Source organism: Phalacrocorax carbo, chromosome 12 (genome assembly GCF_963921805.1).
Source record: "Phalacrocorax carbo chromosome 12, bPhaCar2.1, whole genome shotgun sequence".
Lineage (NCBI taxonomy): Eukaryota > Metazoa > Chordata > Aves > Suliformes > Phalacrocoracidae > Phalacrocorax > Phalacrocorax carbo.
The window spans coordinates 18347099-18372688 of NC_087524.1; the positions used below are offsets into that span (position 1 = coordinate 18347099).

At 40.7% G+C, this 25590-nt stretch overlaps 1 protein-coding gene across 1 annotated transcript in view; it reads left to right on the plus strand.

Annotated features, from left to right (window-relative positions):
• Positions 1 to 18932, plus strand: part of HTRA1 (HtrA serine peptidase 1) — a 35141-nt gene extending 16209 nt beyond the window's left edge. Inside the window, exons 2-9 of the mRNA XM_064464334.1 lie at positions 797 to 896; positions 1265 to 1469; positions 12139 to 12333; positions 13059 to 13091; positions 14387 to 14501; positions 14640 to 14697; positions 15573 to 15668; positions 18213 to 18932. Of these exons, the coding sequence (XP_064320404.1) occupies positions 797 to 896; positions 1265 to 1469; positions 12139 to 12333; positions 13059 to 13091; positions 14387 to 14501; positions 14640 to 14697; positions 15573 to 15668; positions 18213 to 18381 (971 nt within the window). The 3' untranslated portion in view covers positions 18382 to 18932. The remainder of the gene's footprint in view (positions 1 to 796; positions 897 to 1264; positions 1470 to 12138; positions 12334 to 13058; positions 13092 to 14386; positions 14502 to 14639; positions 14698 to 15572; positions 15669 to 18212) is intronic.
• Positions 18933 to 25590: the final 6658 nt, after the last annotated feature.

Below are 25590 nucleotides of genomic sequence, written 5' to 3' on the forward strand. Positions count from 1 at the left end.
GTAACCCCAAAGTACACGGGATCCACTCCTCTGTGTAGTTGGTGGACCACAGGTGGCTGCGGTGGAAAAGGTGCCTTGAGCATGGCTGTGTAGAGCATATGTATGAATCCATGCTGAGGTGACAGGCAGGGGCTGGTGGTTCAAGCTGTGTGGGGACACTGGTGGGAGAGGCAGCACAAACCTCGCACCCAAGTTAAGCTTCCGCAGCAGCTGCTGTAGGCTTACACTGGGTTTAGGACCTTCTTGTCCTCGGCATTTTACAAATGCAGCAGCAAGTGACTTCAAAAACCAAGAGGAAGGCGTATTTTGGCAGAGGAACAGAGCCATTTGTTTAATCTGAGAAGACCATACAAGCTAAACAGACCATCCAGAACAGAGGTGAGAGCAGAAATGGAGGCATCTGAGTACAAAATCCCTTTTACAAAGGAAGAGTGGGGCAGTGCAGACATGGACTAAACCCTGTGCTCCCCCAGTGCCTCATTCCTAGGAGCCGCCAGTGGTGGGGCATGCTGCGCCCACAGCTACCCTTGGAGCAGCAGATCAGCTGCCCCACGACCCACTTACATGCACTTGAAACAAGAAGGTTTCATAGATCCATTTGTCCTAACAATAAAGCATGCTGCTTCTCATGTGCAAAGAGGCAGAAGGGAAGTCTGAGGACAAGGGTTATGCTGCAGATAACTTTTAAGAAGGGGGAAGATGTCTACTTGGAGCTTTTTTTAGATTCAGGTGTTTTGCAATGACCCGTCTCCTGTCACTTGAAGAACTCACGACATGTTTTCTGTTTCTATTTCAGGCCAAGAACATCCTAATAGCCTGCGACACAAATACAACTTTATTGCAGATGTGGTGGAGAAGATAGCTCCTGCTGTGGTTCACATTGAATTATTTCGCAAGTAAACAAGATGCCCAGTTTTGATTTTTGTATTCTTGAAAACAGCTGCCAGTGTGCCAGAAATGTTGATTGATGTTGTGTAATAACAAAGAGGTTTTTAAGATCGTAAATATTTGTCATGCCTTAAGGATTAAAGATAATTTAAGAGTCCTGGGAAAAAAAAAACAACCGAAACTAATGCACGTGCGTTATCTTCTTAATGATAGTAAGTAGCAGCACATATCTTAAAGCATTAAAAACCACCAAACTCTTTTTGGCTGTGTGTTATTTGGAATGATTTGTGAACTTTGAACTTCTTGCAGTGGTAAATGTTTGTTTCCCATGTCTTCTAGACTTCCTTATTTAGTATTTGTTTCCCGTGTCTTCTAGACTTCCTTATTCGAAGAGGGAGATCCCTGTTGCCAGTGGTTCAGGGTTCATTGTCTCAGAAGATGGACTGATAGTGACAAACGCTCATGTCGTCACCAACAAAAACCGGGTGAAGGTGGAACTGAAGAATGGTGAAACGTATGAAGCTAAAATTAAAGATGTTGATGAAAAAGCTGACATTGCGCTAATTAAAATAGATTCTCAGGTGAGACGTTAAAGCAAGATTTGTTTTATTCCTCTTAATTTAGTATCCTCCTTTCCAAAAGCCATTGCTTATTTTCATGTTTGAAGGAAAGGCTAGTAGTTTAGTGGTCTGAGTTACAGAGAATCTTTGAGCTAGGTGGATACATGTTTTTAAAAGCCAAGTTTGCGGTTGGGAGTGGTCAATTTTATCACCTCTTGGTGTAGCACAAACAAGTACATCGCGCTTCTGCATGTATCCTCAAAATAAAAACCAACACCATTTACTGGCTGGTTTACACATACGTTGGCTAATGTAACTCTCTCCCTTTGAGAAGAAATGGGGGTTGTTCCCTTGGGGTTGGAAGAGGGACGTGAGTCTTTCTTGTGTGCCTGTACAGGTGTCACAAATTGCTTTTAGATTATATCTTTGTGCCTGTGAAGGGCTGTACCACACTGATGTAGGTATTAAAATGGGAGAGTGTCTCAGGAAGCATCTTGAATATGCAAATTAAAGCTGCCTTGGAAATATGCTCTTACACTGCAAGTGATTTTCTGAACAAACACGAATGCAACTTCTCATCCATAGTCTTCCTCCGTGTCAAACATAAGGCTGTCAGCATTATTCTGCCTCCTGCAGCAGCAGAAAAGCTGTCGCGGTTCTGCACACGTCAACAGCATAGTGCAAGTAGAATATTGTGTCAAAATACTGTAATGTAGATGCAGTTAGATGCGTGTGATTGCTTGGGTTGCTGCTCGTATTTGTGTCCCTTGTCTGGACTGTTAGTTAATGATGTCCAGATTCAACGGGCAAGAACATTTCATTTGAAACACGACTCGAAAATGTGTAGATCTTGCAGTGTTGTTTTAGTTGAGACCTATTCCCCAACGAGGTCAAAAAGTGTTTGTGCCAGAGTTCATGACTAAATCAGATGTCTAATGCAGGACCCTTGGATGACCCAAGATACGACGTGCTCCTGCTGCTCCCTTGCCACCTTTGTCATTTAAAAGCTCTTTTTTCTTATTTAAAAGTTTCTTAGCAGTATCATGGCAGAAAACCTTAACAATACCAAGAATTTTTTAAAATGTTTTTTCCTCTGTTTTCCTGAGGTAACCTATTTACACATTTGCCAATTGTTTATTTTCTCAATTTTATATTAAAGTAAGCAAAAGCAGATCTGCGGTAACAAAGCAAAGGAAAAGATCCCTGGGATGAGAACTGGCAGCATTAGGCTAAGTAGGATATGGCAGGGAATGAGGGGCAGCTGGAAAAGGGATTTAAAATTGGAAGCACAGCATGGTGGAGAAAGTAGACCAGAAAATGCTGGTGAGAAGAAAAAGACCTAAGGCAATAGGAAGGTGAGCTTCAGAGAAGGAAGACAACTGGTGTGACAGATTGTTTTGAGGACTTAAGAAGGAACAGACATAAAGGGTTTGTGTTATTTTTGGAGCCTAAAGAAATGGCTCCAAAATTTCTCTGGTGTAAGCTGCTTGCAGGAAGGGAGAACTGGAAGACTGGAAGCAGCTTGGAAAAAAGAGAATGCAGCCAGATGAGTTGCCTGTAGTGGAAACCACTGGTAAACAGGACTGGAATTGGTGATTCTAGTTATGACTTGCAAGATGGCAGAGACTCTTCTTTTTTAAAAATTACTGCTGTGTAATTAAATGATAGTTGTAATCTTTTTCCATCAGTTTAATTTCTAAACGTAGTTGTGACCCTGTTCTGCAAACAGCACATCAGCATTGCAACCTAATTAATGTGTATAAATATCTGCAAATTCTTCAAGGCAGGAACTTTTTCCATCTTAGAGCTATCTAGAGCCAAATCAGGTATGTTTTTGGTTTTGGGGGTGGAGAGGGGAGCATTCGATCCATTAATATTCAGTTGTCTATGAGAAAAAGGGTTGGTTCTAATGAAACTTTGGGAAGTGTCTCAGCACCTGGGGCTGAGCTCTTGCAGAAGAAGGTGAGTGGGCCCCCACTGCCTTCCTCGCCGGATGTCAGCTTAGCACATCCGTCTGGGTAGCAGGAGATCAAATTTCCTGTCTCTGCTCTAAATTAGGTAGAATATGGGTATAAACCTGGGTCCGACATATGCTTGGTAAGTGTCCTATTGGATGTACAGTGCAGTACCTTGTGTGTTCTTCCCCCCGGCCCCTGCCTATTGCATCCCAGGATAATTTTGAGAAGACTTGGGGAAAACTTCTTGTATTGCTTGTTTTTTTTTCTGGGATGAGGGTCCAGTTTTCCAGCTAGCTCTAGTGACAAGGCACTGGGAAATCCCAATCCAAGGTGAGGCCTGAGGCACCTTTATTTGCAGAACAGATGATGCTTTGCACTTGGAGGATTAGAAATGCAACATTTGAAGTGTCCACAAAAAGTTAAAATGGAAATGTGGTCAGCTGAGGGGTTGATTTTCAGACTGAATAGTCATGTCACAATTTTATATAACCATTCAGGTTCAGTGTTTGAGCTTTCCTTTTTGTACTGAAATGCCTTGCAATCATTCAGATTCATAAAAGGCTTTTTAAAATCACAGAGTTAATAATTTGTTGGAAGTTAAAATGTATTTGATGAATAAAGCAGCTAATGTGATGGTGGAAATAACCCTTTAAAAATCTGGATATAGCAGGAAAACCAGGAAATTCAGAAAATTTTTCTGAAGAAAGAGGTGAATTTCTTCCTTTGAATAAGTTATTTGAAGGTGACATCAAAGATGCAGACATTTTTTTTTCTTCTGTTTCTTTTTTTGTGGCACGTTAAGGCAGGCTATGAAGGATGAAGAATGCCTCTGTGGTTAGGAACAGAGCTGAGCTTGAAGTATGGATTTAGGCTGTCAGCTGCTATTCCTAAAACTGTTAAGATTTTGCAGCAGCCTGCATGCTGTTTTTCTTTAAGCTGTGAACATCTGGCCAAAGACATTACTAGAACTAATTTGACTTTGCTGAGTGCAAATGAGGAAATGAAGGAGGGTGGTAAAACCTGGGCACCAGTAAGTATGAACCATTTCCCTAATTAAAATCTTCTCCTTGGAAAAACATATTGCAGTCAGTGAGGAACAGCAATCTGGAGTTCTTCTAATCCTGAAATACATTTATTTTTACAGTCTATAAGAGAGAGAAACTGTATTTCTTGTGTCTGTAGTGAGACACAGCAGTTTGCTGAAGCGTTGATAGTAGGAAGTAAGATTGGAGTCATGTGGGAAATGTGAAGGCAACATGACTGTTCTTCCAAATGCAAACAGCTTTGAGGAGACAGCAATACTAGAAAGAAATTATTGCAGACAATGTGGATACAAACGTAAAATTTATAAAACTTTCCTAGAAAAGTTTGGACTTTGGCAGCATAGGTAGAAGCTGGTGAAATAATCCACCTTGTGTGGCACGTGTGATGCTGCAGTGAGCCTAAACCCCATCAGAAATATTGCACAACACCCCAAAGCTAGCAGATGCTTTTGAGCTGGCAAAGCTTGATTATGAAATTCATCTCAAGGCAAATAACTACCTTGTTAAATGAGAATGTGCGATACAGCTGCTGAAAACTGCAAACACCAGAAGGAGGAAAGAAAATTTTAGGGGTGGTTTAATGGGCAATGTCAGAGTTAATGGAGGGTAGAGTGTGCCCTCACCCAAATCGAAGCTGGAAGCCAAATGCAGTGGAAGATGGAGGTAGCTTCTTACCTGGAGTTCCCTTTTAACCCTGGAAATTGGACTCTGCCCTGCAGAAATTTCTCTGTGGCAGGTGCCTATGGTTTGGCAGCAAGTACAGAAGGGGGGAACATGGTGAATGGCTTTATTTTGAGGTGTATCTTCTTCCCACATGCTTAAAATCCAGCCGTGAGACACTTGCCACTGGCTCTGAAATAGAACCTATGCCATGGAAAATATGCCAGGATCAGAAGATTTTTGTTCCTCCGTGTGACCGGTTACTGGCTGCTGTACCCCAGGCAGGATTTGGCATCTAAGTGATACAGCAGTAGTGGCTTTGTGACTGATCCCTAATTTGCGGTGGTATTTCAGCCCTTTTGCTTAAGGTTTTTCCTGCATTTTACTAATAACCACTTAGTTTGACACTTTTAAATCAACAAGACCTGCTGCCCTCATTCCTTTGGTGGTTTCATGAGGCAACACAGCATCTGTATCTTTGCGGTCAGAGGGGATTTGCTTTTTTCCCTGTGTGTACAAACTGGAGGAAGCAGGAAAGCAAACATTCCTGTTTATGTATCAATATTTTAATAGCCTGCATTTCAAAAAAAGCAAACTACTTGAATACCAGCTGTAAGTGGCTTTTCTAAAATGCTATTTTACTTTGAAATCTGTTGCTGGATATTACATTGCTTCCTCTAGAGAGACTGGGGAAGCCCACGTATTGGTTCCAGAAGTCTTCAGGACCTATAAAAATGAACAGCTTGTAAAAAGCTTGCACGTTAACTCCTGTTTACTCACCAGTTTAGGCTGCAGTTTTTCCTGCCATCTTCAGCTCCCAGTAGCCCTCACTGTGGGGATGATGTGCTGGTCCAGCTCCCCGCACAGGGAAATGCTCGCAGACTTCCAGTGTGGGCCTGCCAGCACCAGGGTATTTTATTTTATTTTAAGGGAGAACAGCAATGTCTTGTGAGGTAATTGAAATCCTGGTGACATAGCAAAACAATGCTTCATCCTTTTTTCTTTTTTTTTTTCTACAAGCTTCCCATGCTCCGTATTTAGATGGAGAGACTCAGTTTTGTTTTTCTAACTATAGATGAAATACTTTTGGAGTCTTGTAATGCATTTAGCTTGGGTTTTTAATTTTCTTTGGCATTTTGTCAAGCAGTTTCTAGGTTGTAGATGATACTCTACATTTTTATATGCTCATGGCCTGTGTTTTTATTTTGCCATAACCTATTCTGAAAGTTAAATAGTTTCATTAATGAGAACAGAAATGTAATTCCCAGGGAAGTTACATGTTTTGCCAGAGTTACTTACAGCTGAATTATCATACCATACAAGTATCTGCTTTCTTCCCACCTAAAAATAAAAAGCTTGAAGGAAATGTCACTATTTAAAACAAATTGAACTCTGAAAATTTGTCTTCTCTTCATCAGTTTATTGAACTACTTCCTGCAAATTCATGATCTGCCTCCCACAAATGAAGGGGATTACAGAGCAGAGAAGGGATTTACTTGCTTTCTGTGCCAACATAAAGACAGATTCACTTATTTCATGGATGAAAGTTTTCCAACCGAAACACCTACTGGTTACGGTCATCTATCTCTTGGTTTTTATTCCTCTGTGGCACAGGCTGTGCCCAGTGGTGGTTACGTGCTGCCTCTTTGTTTAGTTTCTGAGCTGATTTGTCAAGGCTCCACTTACATTACCTGACTCGAGCTACATTGCTAATGTACATCAGGTGAACATCTGGCTCCTGGCTGATGATGTTCTTCCTCTATACTTGTCCGAATCCCTTGTGCCACGATAGCCGTGTCTTATTGTTGGATGAAGCCGTTTCTTGTGGTAGTGCACAGCTCTCCATTTCGTGGGAGTTATGTTTATCCAGGGTTTGAGTCAAATCCATATCTAAAAATGCCTGAAACCCTTTGGGATGAGAAAGGCTTAAAATATTAACACTAATTAATGGCTCCTTCTCTGGCTGGTTGTAAACAGTGAGTCATGTGCCACTTACGGTTTTGCATGTTTAGTCCTATTTCTGTGTACTTGCAGAATGCCTGCTTGCAGATTTGTTTTATTGAGTAAACATGGATCCCAGCAGAGCCCTGAGGCTTCATCAAATCGGAAACGGAGGGATGAGGGAAAGAAATGTATATGTTGCCCAAGGTCATGCAGTGAGTCACTGGGAAAGCTGGGTTTAGGTGCTGGGTGTTTCTGGCTCCCTGTTCGTTGTGCTGCAAGGCATGCTCATTTCCCTGGGACTTTAATTAACTGTTGTGGCAAATCTATAGTTAACTGAAGAGAATCACGAGTTGTAACAGGAGTTATGTCATTCTGATGACCGTCAGACATTATATAAAAATTGAAGAGGGTCTGTTTATTAAGTATAGTTATTAAGGGCCCTTTACCCAAGCACGGACCTGGTTTACAAGGACTGCCTTGACATCCTAGGCAAGAACTTGCCCGTGGAAGGATGTGAGGGCAGAGGCAGGGTGTTCTGATATGATTCTGGTTACAGCCTCTGTTATAAGTGCTTGCCCTGCATTTCCAGCGCTCCTCTTATGGACTGCAGAAGGACATACCTCCCACTCGATCACTTGGTGCCCAGGGGTTTTGACTGGTTTTATACTGAGATAACTTCAAAACCACCTCTACAATTTAAATAAATACTTGGGGTTTTTTAATAATGGAAAGTTCGTTCTGAATGTGGCGATGTTATAATAGAATCATAAAATGTCCTGAGCTGGAGGGGACCCACAAGGACCATTAAGCCCCACTCCTGTCCCTGCACAGAACAATCCCAAATTCACACCGTGTCTCTGAGGGCCTTGGCCAAGTGCTGCTTGAATATTGCCAGGATGGTGCTGTGACCTTCCCCTAATGCCCAGCCTAACCCTCCCCTGGCACGTCTCCCTGCCATCCCCTCGGGCGCTGGCGTTGGGCACCAGAGAGCAGAGATCAGTGCCTGCCCCTCCTCCTCCCCTCGGCAGGGAGCTGCAGAGGCCATGAGGGCTGCCCTCGGCCTCCTCTGCTCCAGCTGAACAAACCCAGGGACTTCAGCTGCTCCTCGTACGGTTTCTCCTCTAAACCCTTCACTAACTTTGTGGCCCTTCTCTGGACACTCTCCAGTAACTTTATACCCTTAATGTCCTATGGCTTTTAAAAAATTTTTACTTAATATTATATATTACAATTATTTTAGGTATTATAATATGTAAACATATTTATATTATTTTTTAAGCTTTTTAAGAGAAAAACCACCCAAATTTAAAGCCACTACAGTACATATATTAATTATAACCAATTCTTCATGGCATTTACTCGTAGAGGCTCTAAGGAGAGTATTTACATGTAGTGCTGTGAGTGCGCTCTGCACCACACTGCAAAATCATAAGGAATAGCATTTCAAGTAGTACACAAACCCTGCTGACTTTCATTTACCCCATAGACACCCAGACTTTGGAGCTCTTTTCCAACTGTTCTCATCATCCTTGTTCTTTAAGTGTGTCAGATACCCACACAGGGTGGTCCTCCTGTCCCCTCCCCATGGCACAGGGCAATATGATTCTGATATAACAGATAAAAATTAATTCTCTTGGTTAACAGAATATGACAAATCAAATGCATTAGTTACATTTGTAATTATCTTGAGAGAGCGTATTTTTACATAAGGTTATATCTCTTCTAGAAATGTACTGCATAGAGAACACGTTTTCCAAAGCTATGTTTTTCATATGTGCAGGGCAAGGCAATTTTTTGCAATAGATTTTTGTTCCTAGCAAAGGAAAGGTTAGCCAGACTCTTTCCAGAGGCTGTGTTGAATCACACGGATGACCCACAGCCAATCCATACAGACTTTGAACTGAAGCCTAGCTAGTATAGGCACAGGCTTGAAAACTCAGCACTATCAAAAGTAATTGTATTAGTCAGAGGTTGTTCATGGTTTTCCTTTCTGCTGCCAAATGCGATTTTGGCTTTGTGACTGTTTTTATAACTCAGGAACATTGTATAAATTTTTAACTTTGTACATGACCAATCTTTCATTTTTTTCTATTAATGAAGAAAAAAATCTGTTTTCTTTTGCTCATCTATGTTTCATTTGCTGATAAATGTCCTCTTTCTCTAGAAAGTATCTGTTTTCAGTGCATTGGGATACAAACAAAAGTCACTTTTGTGGTGGTGTTTAGTGGTTGTTTTTTTTTTTAATAAGGAAAAGCAGTGCCAAAATGCAATGCTCTTCTTGACCAGTGACATATTGAAAGCATGTGCTACGTAAGCTTAATAGCATCTGTTGAGAAAAGGAAGGGCCAGGGTGCTCCCTCTATCCAAAAAATACCCATATGGGGCTGTTTGTGTTGCATATACTGCGTGTTTCCCAGCACAGCTAACTGTAGCTGCCTCTTCCCCGCTATGCTGGAGAGGTCCCGTGGAGTCAAGGCTGTGGCCTGAGATTATGAACTACTCAGCAGTGTAGCCCTGGGATGCTGCTGCTTGTTTGTCGTGCTGCAAACATGATGGGGATACTAGGTATCGCTATTGAATCCTTCTCAGAATTAACCCACAGCCTTGGTTGTATTTATCTGTGTCTGTGACACTGACAGGGACCACGGGTAACTGTTATTAACAGTAGGGCATTGTTGGTTGTAAAAACTTTCTTCTGAAAGATCATTAGAAAGGTAAATGTTTGTCTCCTTACTGTGTTGCCTATTCTGTTGCTCTTCCAACTGATTCTGTTTAACAAGCAGTTGGTTAATTACTTTCTTGCTGTCTGGAGACTGAAAGATAAGTTTCCATCAAGCATCTTATCCTGGCTGGGATTTGGCAGTGAGTTTTATTGAAACAATCTGTTCATCTGAGTAAAATTTTGCTGGTGGAATTGTAACAAAGTTGGATAAAGGATACACAGGACCAGGCTTGTCAAATATTAAAACCATAACTTCTGTATTTGCAGCAGCATATAGTGATGACCGATCCTTTTATTCTGTACTTTCTATTTTACAGACATTGTGTATCTCCTGGGACATTTGAAAAAAACCTGTAGGTGAAAAATACAAAGTGATGGGCTTTTGGGTTAGTTTATATTGGTGGATTTTTGTCTCTAAGAGTGACTTTTCAATACAGGCTTTCAAACTGCTGGTGACAGAAGACCCCAAAAGACCTAGCTCTCGATTTCCAATTTAAACATCTAATGTTTTCCCTTTTGCCAAAATTTAGTAGTGATTCAGCTTCTATTAACTTCTGAAACAAAATTGTCACTACCCTGGGAATCTGTACAAATAATGAGGGCATACTAAATATTAACTTGTTTATCTGCTACGTGAGAACACAGTATATACCTTTTGGATCCTATCAAGTATAGGTGCATACATCTGTGTACTTCGGAACACATATGGGATGAAAAGGCACCTTCCGGAAGTTTTCCAGAAGGACTGAATTACAAGAAGGGCTATTAGGCAAATATGTACCTCCATTTTCGGTACACAGCTCAAGAATACCTTGAAGGTACCCTGGTTTAATAAAGTGACTATGTTACCCACTCCTTGGAAATTGGTTTAAGTTAGTCTCTAGGTGGGGCTTCCACTGCATCTAGAATCACTGACGTGTTTTGAAAGTTTGTATTAATGCTTTTTTCCATTTGGGGGATGGGTTTGTTGAGCAAAGGAAAGAATTTTGAAGGGGGGCGAGCTTGGAGGAAAGCTATGTTAAAGTCAGATTTGCCAAGCGAAAGATACATCCCTTCAGACGACTTCTGTTTTGATTTCAGGTTCAGTAACCTTCTAATCCTCCAAACCCTTGAGTCGAAACCTGAATTCATACACGTCCATGTCTACTGATGCTAAAAGAAATAGGCTAGTGCCATGATTAAATATGTAGTTAAGTAGCTGGGGTGGGTCAGGATCATTTGGGCAACAGATTAGATATTAAAGGAGTAAAATGTGTAACATCACTGAAAGGGTAAAGACTGATTTTTAAAAATACAAAGCAAAGGAAAAATGGAGCTCAACGTACATTTCACAGGCGGGTGATAAATAAAGGCAAAGTATTTATTTGAAATATGATCTGTTTCAGACAACACTTAATTACTTGGTGAGTAGGAGGCCTTAAGAACTTCTCAACTGTTTTCTGATTGCTGCGGGGGGGTTATTGGTCCAGTTTGAATCATCTGTTATCCAGCCAGTTCAGTTCCTGTGCAGATACAACACATATTGGAGAAACCGTAGTCTGTTCCCTTGATGCATTGCATTGGCAAAGGTCTGTGGATCCAACCTTCCCTCCGCCCCCTTTTGTTTTTTTTATTGCTGTAAATTGCAAGGATCTCTATAGATGCTGGATTTTAAGAATGTTTTGTGTCTTAGTGGGAATGTCTTCAATAGCATGATAGTTAATATATTCAGAGGTAAGATCTTGAAAGGAAAATATAATGGTATCCCCTACTCTCATAACAGAATAATCCCATAAAGTCTTTAAATCCTAGCATCTTCAGAAGAAGATATCAGAGTATGTGGGAGGCAATATAATTCTTTAGAAGAGATATTCCATCGAATAAAGATGAAACATTAGCTGGTGTCTTATGAGAATATAAAATGTTTTTAACTATACATATGCATGTTTGATACTTTGTCCGTTGCTTTCGTGACTCTTTAGTGCTCACTCTTAAACAATATATTATTTTTACTTCAGCAGCTGTTGACTAATTATTTCAAGAAGCTGTCAGAAACAATTCATTCCTAGTATCAACAGATGTTTGCTTTGTACTTCCTTTGGTCTTTTAATTTTTTTTAATGTGTACCTGTTGTGGAAAAAGTACCCCTACAGTCTAAAGAGCCCACTCTTTAGAGCAGAAGTTGATTGAGATTTTCTGTACAAAGCCACATGAAATATTCAAAGAAAACAGAGCAAGCAAAATCCCAAGGGATAAAAGCCTCTCGTTTTTTGCTCTGCCTAGTAATGTATTCATGTTTCTATAGAATTTTTTCTACCTGTGTAGTGGGTGGTGTCTTAACGTTTGATTTTTTTAAATCAAATTTAATTTTATTTTATTTGTAGGGTAAATTGCCAGTTCTTCTGCTTGGTCAGTCTGCAGACTTGAGGCCAGGAGAATTTGTGGTCGCGATTGGAAGTCCATTTTCTCTTCAAAACACAGTGACAACAGGGATCGTTAGTACCACTCAGCGTGGAGGGAAGGAGCTGGGGCTCCGCAACTCTGATATGGACTATATTCAGACCGATGCCATCATCAACGTATGTCCCACTCTGAGCCTTGTCCCCTGGAGCTCTTAAATTTCTTGAACAGTTGCTTTGAAAATTTCACCAGTGTTACAGTTCTTAAGAACAGCAAATGTAGTTGGCTTTTCTTTTATCCATGTAAATATGGACATCTGCGCTGCAGCAGCACTTGATTGTTGTTTAAAAATCCCCCAAGGAACCACACCAAGTACAATATCTGCCTTCACTTTGAAATTCTTACGAATTACAGGGGAGGAGGCAATATTCTCTGCAAATAAGTGTCTTTTCAAAGTCTATCATGTTTTCTGAAAAAGAAGCTAAGCTTAGTTTAAGGATTCAAGTTTGTTTCTGCACTTAAGGCAAAACAATAGTTTTTGTACTTCTACTGCTGACCTTTAAGAAATCTTCACTAACAGCTTCCAGAACTGCCCTAAAATCTTCTAGTGTGGTACTATTAAAACAAAAGAAAAACCTAGTGTGGTACAATTAAAAGAAAAACCTTTGCTTTCTTAACTTATTCTGGCAAGAGAAGAAGGACTAAGCATTTGCAAAATTCAGCTGAAAGGGATGATGTTAAGTGTTAATGGGTTTGGATGTTAAGATAGTTCTCTATTGCACATATTTAATGGACAATGAAAAAATTGCTACAGAAATATTAAAAAAATTTCTTTTATGTTTTGCTTGCCATGAATTAAGAGGTACATATTATAACATGTTCTTGCCATATGTTTTTTTTTCAGTACGGAAACTCCGGAGGACCTCTAGTAAATCTGGTAAGAGTTTCTTTAAGTTTGTTTGCTTCCTGTTAAGCTTTTTAATTTTTCCTTTTTAGTTTATAAACCAAAACCAAAAAACCCCACCCAAACAAACAACCAAACAACACCCCACACCAGAAATGTAATTCAGAGCATTCAATATCTGGCTGTGACTGCACAAAGTTCACATGGTTCTTAATAATCACTTGTCTGTGTTTATGTTGGCAAATCACAAGATACGCTTGGATTTCAATATTTAAGGTGTTTATGGTTTGCATAGTTTTGAGCAAGTGTAATGCCTAATTATTTTTGCCCATGCCTTGCAAAAAGCAGAAAGCACATTTTAAAGTTGAGGTGTTTGCCTTCACTGTATACCACACAGCCAGCAATAATTTTTTTTTTTTGCATCCTGAAACTCAGCTTAACAGTTCAAAAACATATCTACCCCTTTATTTTGAATCACACTGAGGGGATTGAAAAGCCCACGCATTTATCAGAGGATTAGGATTTATTTGCTGATATTGTAGAATGCAGTCAGAGCTGACCTTGCAGCAGCTGTGGAGAAGCCCAAGAGAGAACAACCGAAGCAGGTTGCAAAACCCAGCTGCTGTGTGAGCTCTCGGGGTCGAGCAGAGGAGAGGCAGTGGTCTGCAATGAGGGACAGCACAAGTTGGAAGAAAGTGCTAGTCAGATTTGCTGCCTTGGAGATTTGGCAATTGTTTTTTTCACCTGACTCACAGTACAATTTCAGCATCAGTAACATCCATTTTAAAATTTGTAGTTGGATAGTTTTTACCTGGGGTAGATCAAGGAAGGAAGCTGCTGAGATTTCAGAACTGTTCGAAACATCAGGTGTCAGCAGAGGTGTTTAATCCAAAATTCTCTCTTGGAGTCACACTACCAGGAAAGGCTTTTGATTTTGTTGTTTTTCTTTATATTATTATGCGATATTTGCTCTGCACCTCACCTGCAGGTCGGTGCTATGCTTCATGAGGTGCCTCCTGAAAAAAAACAGAGTGAAATTGGCTGTAGAATATGCTGCTTGTCTGCTGCAAGCTGGAGAGCTGCCCAGTTCTGATTTCCCTTCCGCTAGCGGCATTATGAATATCGACATTGGTTTTCTAGAATTGTGGGATAGTTTTTTTAAATCAATAGAGGATTCAGGGAAATCAGTCTTACAGAATCCATTTGGAAAATTGAAAAGCAGCTACGGAATGTGTTGTATGAATTTGTCTTTATGATTGCATGGAAGAAATAATCCATTCTCTTCAAGATGTTTCACGTTTGCTAATAACAATTTCTTATTTCTTCAGGATGGTGAAGTCATAGGAATTAACACATTAAAAGTTACAGCAGGGATCTCATTTGCTATCCCATCAGATAAAATAAAAAAGTTCCTAACTGAATCCCATGACAGACAAGCTAAAGGTACTGTAATTTATCTCTTTGAAAGAGAAAAACATGCAAATAATAAAACAGAATAAAACAGAAGTCAACAGCCTTTGAGGCTCTATTTTTGGTAAGAGCAATTTATCAAGACCTGTTTTCCTTTTTTTTTTTTTGTAGGAAAAGCTATAACCAAAAAGAAATACATTGGCATTCGAATGATGTCTCTAACTCCTAGGTAAGTAAAAGGATGGCTCCTCATCTTTCTGAAGTGTGGTCACTGCATGCATTTGAATCAAGCTCATGAGCTGCAGAAACAACCAGGAGGTTCGAACCAGCAGCGTGTGCCTCCTCCGTAGGCGCTGGTGGCAACTCGCAGCCGATTTGTGCTACCTTTTTCTCTGCATCTGCTGCATGGTTGAGCTCTCCTGTAGATTCTATGACCTAGTTTTTAAACAACTCCTTGGCTTTTTCTTTTCCTTAATGCTTCCGAAGAGAATAGTTAGTGATCCTTAATTTGTCCTGGGGCTCTATTAGTGTTGTTACTGTCTGTCCTGGGTTGTCAGGAGGGTTGAGGAGAAAACAAGACAGTATGTTTTCAAGAATTACAGCAGCCACATACATATTTCCATTCATACAAAATTATTTTCATTAAACAATTCACTTAATGTAAAATGAAACTTTTGTGTGGACTTGCTTATTCGTACTCAAACCAGAAAAGACTCATGAGCAGATGGTGCTACACCCTGTAGAAATAACTACAAGTTTTTTTACATATGCGTTGAAAAGTGAAGGTTTTTTTCAGCTGTTCAGGATCTTCGTAGTTCTCAAATAATGACCAAGTTTTGAAATGTTTTAACTCAGATCCTCTGTATCTATTAAAATTATTGTCTTTACCAGAAATAGGCATTAAAGAACTGTATGCCTGCAAAAAGTGTAATAATTCTTGAAATACTTTTAAGGGTTAAAATGAATTGTAAAGTGTCACATCAACATGTGTAAAATACCTCAGCTAGTGAATGATAGGTCAGTTAACTAAGTAAAAATGCGTGATTTCCCCCCCCCCCCCCCATCTTGTCAAAATATTTTTGTTGCATTTTCTTCATTTTCCAGCAAAGCTAGAGAGCTGAAGGATCGCCATAAAGACTTTCCTGATGTTGTCTCTGGGGCCTATGTTATTGAAGTAATTCCAGAAACACCAGCTGAAGCGTAAGTTGAACTACTTTTTTCTCAAAACCACTGCCACTGACTTAAGGGGGTAATGATGGAGAATGTTCACTGCTTAACTGGCTATCTTGATTATGCTAAATTAACAAAATTACAACCATCTGATAGCTATTAGGTTGTCTGCTGGAAACTGGTTTGTGGTTTCAGTCTAGTCCCCTATGGGCAATACTGTGAACATATCAGGGTATTGCAGTGAAGCCCTGTCAGCGTTCCTGGCCAAAAGGGCAAGGATGCAGTGGGCGTGAAAACTCAATTTTCATTTTTCTCAGCGATTGCTTCCAAGACATCTGTTGTACCGATGCCAGTGCTGATTGCTTGTGCATGTTAGGGCCCTGCTGGCCACTCCTGTAGGAAAGCAAGGGAGAAGCTTTGCTTCCACCTTGTGAAGACATGTCTACCTCAGCGTTGGGCAAACCCACCAGCTCTCCTGGCATGCTTCTGTCAGGGGTGAAATCCTCTCTTGGTATGAGATACTCTTCAATGTGAGAGCTTTGTCAGGAGTCACGTTACTGGGAAGGCCTTTTTTGGTTTGGCCAACTGGTCTTTTTTTTTCATGTTATTCAGCATTTGCTCTGAACCTCACCTGCTGTTTGGTACCACGCTTCATGAGATGTCTGGCTGAAGTACAGCATGTGGTCTGTGGTCACAGTCACTGGTCTGTCTGACTTTTGGTGGAGACAGTTTCCCTCTAGAGTTCGGTTAATACAAAACCATGTAGTAATCCAGGGTAGGAAATAGGAAACTTCACTAATTTTCTGAAACTGGAGATCATTTAAGAGAAGGGTAAATCTTTGTGGCAAGAAAGAGGTGTATGTAGCACCAAAGCCAAGTAGGCAGAAAGCTGCTCAGAGCAGTCATATGTTATCTCTTAGGGACACTGCGAGGATGGTTGGACGATATCTTTTTGTTACAGTTTGGATGCCACTGTAAGACATACAGTGTTAGCTCTCTGGCTTGCTTTCTAAATTATTGCTGCTTTGTGTAGGTAATTCTTGTTGGCAGCACTGTTTGTGCAGAATACTGGTGTCTGTAATGTGACATTAAACTGCAGTTAGCGTAGGAGTAATGTGGCTGCTCTGTTGTGGCAGTGAACTTTCTGCCTTGACACGCAGGTCCAGTCTGAAGGCAGAGAAAAAACCTTATAGAAGCACAGGTAATATTAGCAGAGAATGGGAGAAAGACGTTAGAGAGGTAGAAGAAATGTGAGGCAACATAGCCCCATAACTTGAAGGCAAACTCAAATCAGGACGCTGCTTCTGAAGGCTGGCCTGGCAGTTAAAATGCAGCCCATGTTTGCTCTGTCTCCCCCACTCCTAGTCCCCCTGCCTACAGCTTTCCCCGTTCTGCTGATTTCCTCTCCAACGCGCGTTGTGTAGATCTGCTGGGTAGATCAGAGAAGTTCTGCAGCGACGTGTCCTGGGTATGAGTTGAGAGGAGAGGCTGCACAGGAGACCAAGATAATCTGGAATGGTTTGTCCCATGAAAATGCTTTAAGCCATGCCTTCAGTAGGCAACCAGATTTGTTGCAAATGTTGGCCAAGGCCTCCTGCTTGCAGGAGACACTCGTGTAAGGCATTTTCTGTGGGCGGAAGAGGTTGATGAAAATGATGACTGCTCTGTGGTTTTGTAAAGAAGGATTATGCTGAAGGGCTGAATCATGTCTGATCTGGTTACTTGGTTAATATTTCCATAACTTGGAGCCAGATACTTGTGCAAGACTAGGCAAGACGTGGTCGACGGTATTCCTCACCACCCTGTTTCTCAGTCGTGGCAACAGTCTCAGCCAGCTGGGGGAGAGACCCATGGCCCTGGGCAGGGGGAGCCTTGCAGTGCAGCTCTGGTTCTGTCCTGTCTTGCTTTGGCTTGGGAGGGTTTTGTTTTGGGTTTGTGTATGGTGCTGAGGTCAGGAGAAGGGATTCTGGGGGCTACAGGCAGGCGGACAAGGGGAAGGACATGCATGCATCTTTGGTGGCTGGCCTAGATTGCTGCATGTGTTATTCTGCTTAAGTTTAAAACACAAAGGTAAGGTGAAGTGGCTGCCAAAAAGCTATATGTGGAGAAAAGCATGGATCCAGGACTGAAATTCCTCATGTGTTAACACACAGTGCCACTCAGATTGCTTTGCTATGTATAGATGAATAAAAGCTTGGAAAATTTCCCCTCTAAAATAGGTCCCTTCTTGCAATTATTTTAAAAGAAAAATATGCCTTTGTCTCTTCTACTGAATCAGCATTTAGGATGCTTATTGCAGAATTACCACACTATTCGCAGTAGTGAATTCCACTGAAGAGAGTGAACTACGGGATACATCGAACTTGTACCTCCATCCAATTTATGAGGTTTCTGCATTGTATTGTAATTTTTACCACTTTATGAATTCTGATTGCCTTTTGCGTGCCTGCTATGTCTCTATGCAACTGTCATTGGGTGGGAAACAGGAAAAATCTAGCAATATTTTTTTTAAACACTATTGTAAAGACAATAAAATGGCAATTATAATAATACATTGCTGCTTTGTGTTTTCAGTGGTGGCCTGAAGGACAACGATGTGATTATAAGCATCAATGGACAGTCAATAAGTTCAGCCAGTGATGTCAGTGACATTATTAAAAAGGACAGTACGTTGAACATGGTTGTACGCAGGGGCAATGAAGATGTTATGTTAACAATAGTTCCTGAAGAAATCGATCCCTAACCAGAAACATGAGCTGGATTTCATGTTTTCTTTTAACAGCATTGGACTGCTTATATTCTCTCTGTGCTGGTACAGGAAACGTTAGACTTCTGACCAACATTCTGCTTCTTCAGTGGATTAGTATTGGCCAACAGAGTAACTTCTAATAGGTTTAAGGTGCAAAATCAGTGTAATTTCACATACTCCAGATGATAATTTTTTTTCCTTCTGTATTATGTATGCAATGTATTCTTTACTGGCTGTTACATTCCCTGCTTAACAAATCGACGTTTGCTTCCCTGTGTTGAATAGATTTACCATTATTTCCGCTAAGATTTAAACAAAACCCACGCACACAATGTGTGTTGTGGTATTCAGGTATTTATAGGTTAGCTGTGTTTTAACTGGAAATACCATTGTAAAGGGGTAGTTGGTTTAAAAGAAAACACAATTGGAAAAAAGTTTTGTTTATAAACACAAAGAAATCCCAACCAAAATAACCTTTTGAGGATCCCATGCAGGATTTTAATACTATGATATTTTCCTAGTGTTATTAAAATAATTCAACAGTACTTCTTGTGAGTGATTCATTTTACTTCCTTTGTGGAGTATTTTTCTCTGAGCAGCACATCTGCCTGAAAGGATGTCCTGATGGTCTCCTTTTTATCATCATAAACCAAAACACTTATTTTTTTCAGTATTTTCATATTTTCAGTATGTGCTTTTATTTGCACTCTTGTGCATCTGCTTTTCTTAGTGTGGCTGGCTCGAATGTCATATTGACCCGTCTTCCAGATGTTAATATACTTTCCTTATTTTTTAATTACAACTTCACCAATGCCTGCCATCTCTTTGCCCTCTATAGAAATTGTCATATGGTGGATGACAGATCTTACACCATTCTAGCTCAGTTATTAGGATGTTTGTAGCTGTTGTAGATCTGGCCTTAAGCTCTTTCAGGCAGGCTGATTTATTCAAAATCTTGAGTGCTGGTATGTGTATGATAGGACCTGGTTTTGACTAGGATATTGGGCATTCCTCTAACATAGAGATTAACCTTTATACATATATCTGTGGATGCCCTTGAAGCTTGGGTAGTGAATGGGATTGTCTTACTGTGAAGAACAATCAACCAAATTTAATTACAGTGTAATTACTCATCAGGTAAACAATAGGTTAAGCAGCTTTTCCTTTCCTCTGTTGGAATATGTATCTCAGAGAATAAATCCGAGGGCTATAGACAAATTTCGATGCCTGTCATTCCTAAACATGCTCTTCTTTTAGAAACTGCTTCTTAGTAACACTTTCAAATGGGTAGTTGGCAGCTTATGATTTTTTAAAGAAAGGGCTGCATTCCACTCAATTACAGCAAGAAATCCTCTAGACGTGGATCCCTGACAGTGCTCCTTCTCCCACCAGCTGTATTTCAGTTCTGTTTCAGCCAGCTTATCCCAATTTTGGGAGCCTCTGTATCCCCAAGTGCCAGTGCCTGCCCTTACTCACCTGGAATCACTATAAATGTACACAGTCACACAGTATATTGACACTTGACATGACTGAACACCTCATTACTGATTTACTAGTTCCATCCCTAGGGTAAATCCCATGTCTGAAAATCTGACAAGATATTATGGTGCCAAGCACTGAAGGTCTACAATACTTTCTACAATGAAAGATGCAAAGTAGAACAATCTTGCAGAGTTGGTTTGTAGTATATTTGCACTGCAAGTTCCTCCTACTTCCAACTTCCGGTTGAAATGGGATTATATTTTGCAGACCATTCGTGCCCTGGGTAGCATGTGGTGTGGTGACATACAGCTCTTGGCAAAAACTAGTTTAAAAATCCCACCTTCTTCCTCCACTTCTGCACCTAACCCAACTAGCAAAACTTAAGCTAAAGCCCCAGAGCCAGGAAATGGTGTTTAAAAAGTTTAAAAAAGAAGTTATTTTTTATCTGCCTTTTTATTTCAAAGCAAGTAGTTGCATAATTTACAGAGCTGGCTGATTCTCTTTGTTCCTATTGTTTGTTGTTGTGGTCTCTTAATATGCAAAAACATTAATTTTTTGCTTGGTTTCTTGAAAGCTACTTTGGGCTTACCGACAATGTCCCTAGCACTGCACATCTTTATGTCTGTGCTTTACATAGATACTGCTGTGAGGCAGAAATGCCACAGGTCAATGGCTCAGGTTTGCGTGTGCAGTAGGAAAGAGGTGAATGAACTTGACTTCTGTAAATAGTTTTCCTTCACCACTGGGTTTAGTGAAAGATTTGAGCAGATTTCTAGGCTCCTATAGTGAAGGCCTGTAGCTCCATCTAGTGGGATGTGAGATGGTCTCTTATTGCAGCCAGCCATTTTCCATCATATATTTGAAAGTGTTTTTCTGATTTATCTTTTTTTAAAAAATTTATAAATCATTTCTTTGCATCAGAAACCTAGAACCACATGCATATCCTGAAGAATGCTTAGAATTTACTCTCCTAGTATCCAATCAAGTTTGCAGCTACCCAGTTTCTTGCAATCAAAATTGCCACTAAATATTTTTAAGTCTTTAAAATAAGATTGCTGATAAGCAGAGACACAAAAGCAAAGTTTGTCTTTAATTAGCATGGGGTTTTTTATGTATTACTGGGTTATAGATTTGGAATGGGTTTTATTCTTTGTTGCTTCAATGCACAGTAGTTTCCAAAGTACAATTGAAAAATACTTTGTACAGAATAGCTTTGGCGCAGTTTGTATAAATATAAGTTTCCTGGAAATTTTAGCAAGTGTTGGACACTAAATCAGAGAAATTGGACATTCTGGCTTAATTTTCAGTATTTTGGAATGTCTAAAATGGAAACTGGAGTGGCTGCGTATGTGATGCCGAATAGATAGCTACATGTGGCTATGCTCAGAGGTAGTTTTGAAAAGCTAGTTCACTTATTCCATGAGGGAAATGTCTCGAGTTAGAAAAGAAATGATCATGACTAACAATTGTTTGGTTTCTCTGGCTTATATGCCAAGCAGTCAGGTCCTGTGGTTTCAATACCAGAGGACTTCCCCCCCCCAACTATTTTGTATTTGTGTTAAGGAAGCTGAGGAAATTTTTAAAACTACATCTTTCCAAATTAGAGAGAGACATCTAATAGGGTATTAGATTATATACATGTTCTTACTGTATATCAGAAAAATACTGTAGAGGTGATTAAAACTGCAGTTGCAAATATGCAGGAGAAATAGTGGTGATCAAGAAGTCAGTAGTCACCAATCAAGAGCAGTGCATGATGAGTGCCACTATTTATTTGCATGCAGTGGTAGGTCACTGCAGAAGTCCTTCTCGTCCTTAGAGTGAGAATAAAGAAATGTTCATTGGAGGTTCCTGGGATCTCCTTGATGGAATTTGAGATTATTCCTGCTGTTCCTAAATTCCCATATTATCTCACACTGTTTCCTCTTCCTGCTAGAAAATAAGGATGTGACTAAATCTGTGTAGAAACACTACATGTGTTTCTACAACTACCTGAAAGGAGGCTGTAGCAAGGTGGTTGTTGGTCTCTTCTCCCAAGTTACAAGCGATAGGACAAGAGGAAATGGCCTCAAGCTGTGTCAGGGGAGGTTTGGATTGGATATTAGGAAAAATTTCTCCACTGAAAGAGTGGTCAGGCACTGGCACAGGCTGCCCAGAGAGGTGGGGGGAGTCACCATCCCTGGAGGTGTTCAAACAACCTGTAGACGTGGCACTTCAAGGCATAGTTTAGGAGGCCTGGGGGTGTTGAGTTGATGGTTGGACTTGATGATCCTAGAGGTCTTTTCCAACCTTAGTGATTCTAGTTTTCTATGATCCTTTACTCAGTTTTCTCCCTCCCTTTGCTCTAACTCCCTCCCCATTAGCACTGCTGATGACTGCCAGCAAAAGGAAACCGAAATTACACCCTGGGCTGACATTTAGTTAGACTTTGAAGTTAAATGTCAGCGAGCTGTTGTGAGGCTTTCTTCACTCTGAGAGGCAGGAATGCCCCTAAGAGACAGGAAGGAGCCAGGCAGAGAAGTGATGACTAAAGGTCTGTCTCATCTTGCTGTACCTTTGTCTTCAGAATGCAAATCTCAGCCTGGCAACCTCCCATCTGGAACCCAAAATTAAACCAGCCTTGGATAAAGTTATATCTGGAGGCAAAGGGACTGGTAGCATTACTCATAATATGAAAGGCATCGTCATTCTTGACTGTATAGAAATGTGTAGCAGAAAGCTTTGCTGATTTTTACATTCTTAGTGTCTGTACGTTGTACGTCTGTACATCCTACGCTGTGTGTCCAGCTGTGCTGTACAGGTGTCTGACACACGCCATCTATTTCATTCCCCTCAACTCCTAAACCCCATTCTCTTGTGCAAGATGCTGGGAAGTCAGTGATGGACCCACTGGGCCCCAGGAATTAATCCAGTTTAGCCTCTTTGCACTGTTACTCTGTGAATATGCAATAACTTCAATTGTAAGTACTATTTATTGCACAAAATTGCTGCGAAAACCAGTGCATATGTAATCAGCTAATTGGACAAAGCAAGTAAGGAAGAAAGCTACTAGAGCAGCCTATCAATTTAATCTGCATTTTTCTGGAAATGTTACCTCAATTTTTATCGTTTTGTTTAGTAGTCATGGTACTGCAGTGTCCGTCCCCATAAACTCTCTGAGGAAGTGGATGATAATTAAGAATTGATTAGAGAGAGAATGAGTCAGAGCTAAAGCATGGGAGTCAACTGAATTTGGTAAAGAATTAACTTTAGTAACTTGGAAATACTGCATAATGTGCTGGAAAGGAAAATTAAATATTTGTTCTGTTCGTTCCTTTGCTGTTCAGTGTTTATGCAAAGAGAGCACAATGATTTTCAGAAAGTCTGCAATGTGTATATCTAAAGGAAATGTACTGTGTTACAGCAGTCTATGGGCTTAGGTCACTGTGCAATGGCAACTGCTTGATTTATCTGTAGCTGTCATTGCTGGACTCACTGGGCGGACATGGCTCAGATGGTCTAGCTCTTCCACACAGCAACTTCCTATGAATGTCTCTGATAAATAGAAATGTTTTTTGAAGCAGACTGAAATGAGAAGTGTTTATGGAAAACCATGTCAGTTGTTTTAATTTCTTTTTAATACAGAAAGGATTTTCTATTCAAAGACTCATATACAAATACATAAAACTACCTTCCCTGAATAATTAAAGGAGTTGGTCCATCCTACTCTTCCTCCATTCCATTCCTTCAATAATTCACATTCACTGCTTTTTTCTTAGATTTATAGTTTTAACTGCTATTAAAACAAACAGGCTTATTATAGCACTGAATCTGATACTGGACTTTGCATTTTTCTTATGTGCTCCCTTGCTTTCATTTGAAGCCCCATAGTGTGCAGCGTTTAAGCATGATTACTTAGGACTAATGAATCCCACCTTCTTTTGAACTCCAAGGTAACCTTGCAAACTCAGACCTTTTCCAGCTGATCGTTCTTCTGCAGCATTAGCGTGAGAAGCAAAGCTTTGCATCGTCCTGCTGGACCCTGTTGAGTTTTTGGGGCAGATGGCACACACAGGTTTGCTGCATTTCTTCTGTCTCCTGTTCATGGGCTATGGCTGCTTCCAGTGGAAGCATAGCCTTCCTTTCCCCTCTAAATGGGAGCTAATGGTGCAGGTCACCACTCTGCAGCGGAAAATACAGGTGTGAGGTGTCGGTGATTGAGAAAGCTGTGATTTAGGCTGTGTCTGTGCAGTAGCTGTGGGGTTTTGCTGTGTCTGCCTGGCTGCTTCCATTACCCAAAGCCCCCAGATGCTGAGAGAGGAGCAGCAGCCCATGGGCTCATCTCCAGGAGAAATAGGTATTTATAAGAACCTCCGGTCAGGTAAATCCACGAGGGGGCGAACTGAAGCTAAAAACTCAACACCCTCCTCTGTGGAAGCTGCACATGCTGTATCTGGACATTGCATTGTGATTATCCAGCACTTTCTGCTGGTGCTGTCCTGAGTGGGGGTGACCATCACAGGAGGAGCGTGATGCAAGCGGGAAAGCAGGTGTCCATGGAAGCCTGAACTGAGTGTCTGGGCAGAAAGAAGAGCTGCAAGTTGTTCTCATAACAGGGTTGATTCCAACTTTCTGAGACTGGTCAGGTGTGGCAAGGGAAGAGTAGATTTTGCCTGCATCTTGGATAAGTTCATGTGTCCAGCAAGGAAGGAGAGAGTTGACAGTCTGGATTGGAAACCTAGAAAGTTTCAGGATGCTGTGACTCATTTAAAATCCTGTACAGCTTTTCTCCCACTGGAAAAAACCAAAAACCAGACCCAAACCTGCAAGTCAACCAGAAACAGGCAAATATAACACAAAAGAAACTCTAGCTGTCACCTTCTGGTTCAAAACAAACCTATAATAAAATACGCCTGTAATTAAGTGAAGAGTAAGAGTACGTTTGCTACATCTGAATCAGAAAGCATGGTCAGAGACAGTATCTTGCTTGAAAAGAAGGGTACCAGTGAGGCCAGGGAAGGCTGAGAGCTCAAGTGCAATTGGAATTGCTGAATGCAGTTGTGGCAGCACAATCGCAGCATTCATGCACCTCCCACTTATGAGACGGGGCTTGTGAAAGTAAGCAGCAGGGTTAGTAGTCATCTGTAGTTGAGAAGGGTATGTATTGTTTGAATTGGAGGCTGGGATCTTGAAAGGAAACCTTCCTTTTGAAGAGGAGTTAGCAAAAAAGAATGCTGCATTTATCAGCATGGTTAGTGGGAGAGGAATATCTTATTGACATAACAGAAAAGGGTTTACAACCATGTAAATGTTACCATTATATATACAGACTTATACAGACCGAAACCATGAAATGTATCTTATTTCTTTCCTACAGTCTATTAGTTTTGCTTTTATTTATTCTCAGCTAAGTGGGCTTTTTGTTATGTTTAACAAAAAAGCGCTTTCCAGGAGAAGGCAGGTGTGCTGTGAGAAGGAAGAACTCTATTGGGACCAGTTCCAGCCTGCGCAATAGCTTCCTGCAAGCACTGAGGGCCATTGCAAACCTTGTCACCATGCACAAGGGCTTCCTCTGCTCAAGTCACTTCATTGCCTGAAGAACAGAGCAATTTAAAAAAAAAAAAATGTATTAAAAGCTACTCTGCCAAAGCTCTCTGGTCAACACTGTTTCTGTCCTGGATGAACAGAGTAAGATCAAATCAAATCCTGTGCCACAGATGTTCATGGTCTCGTTTGATTTGT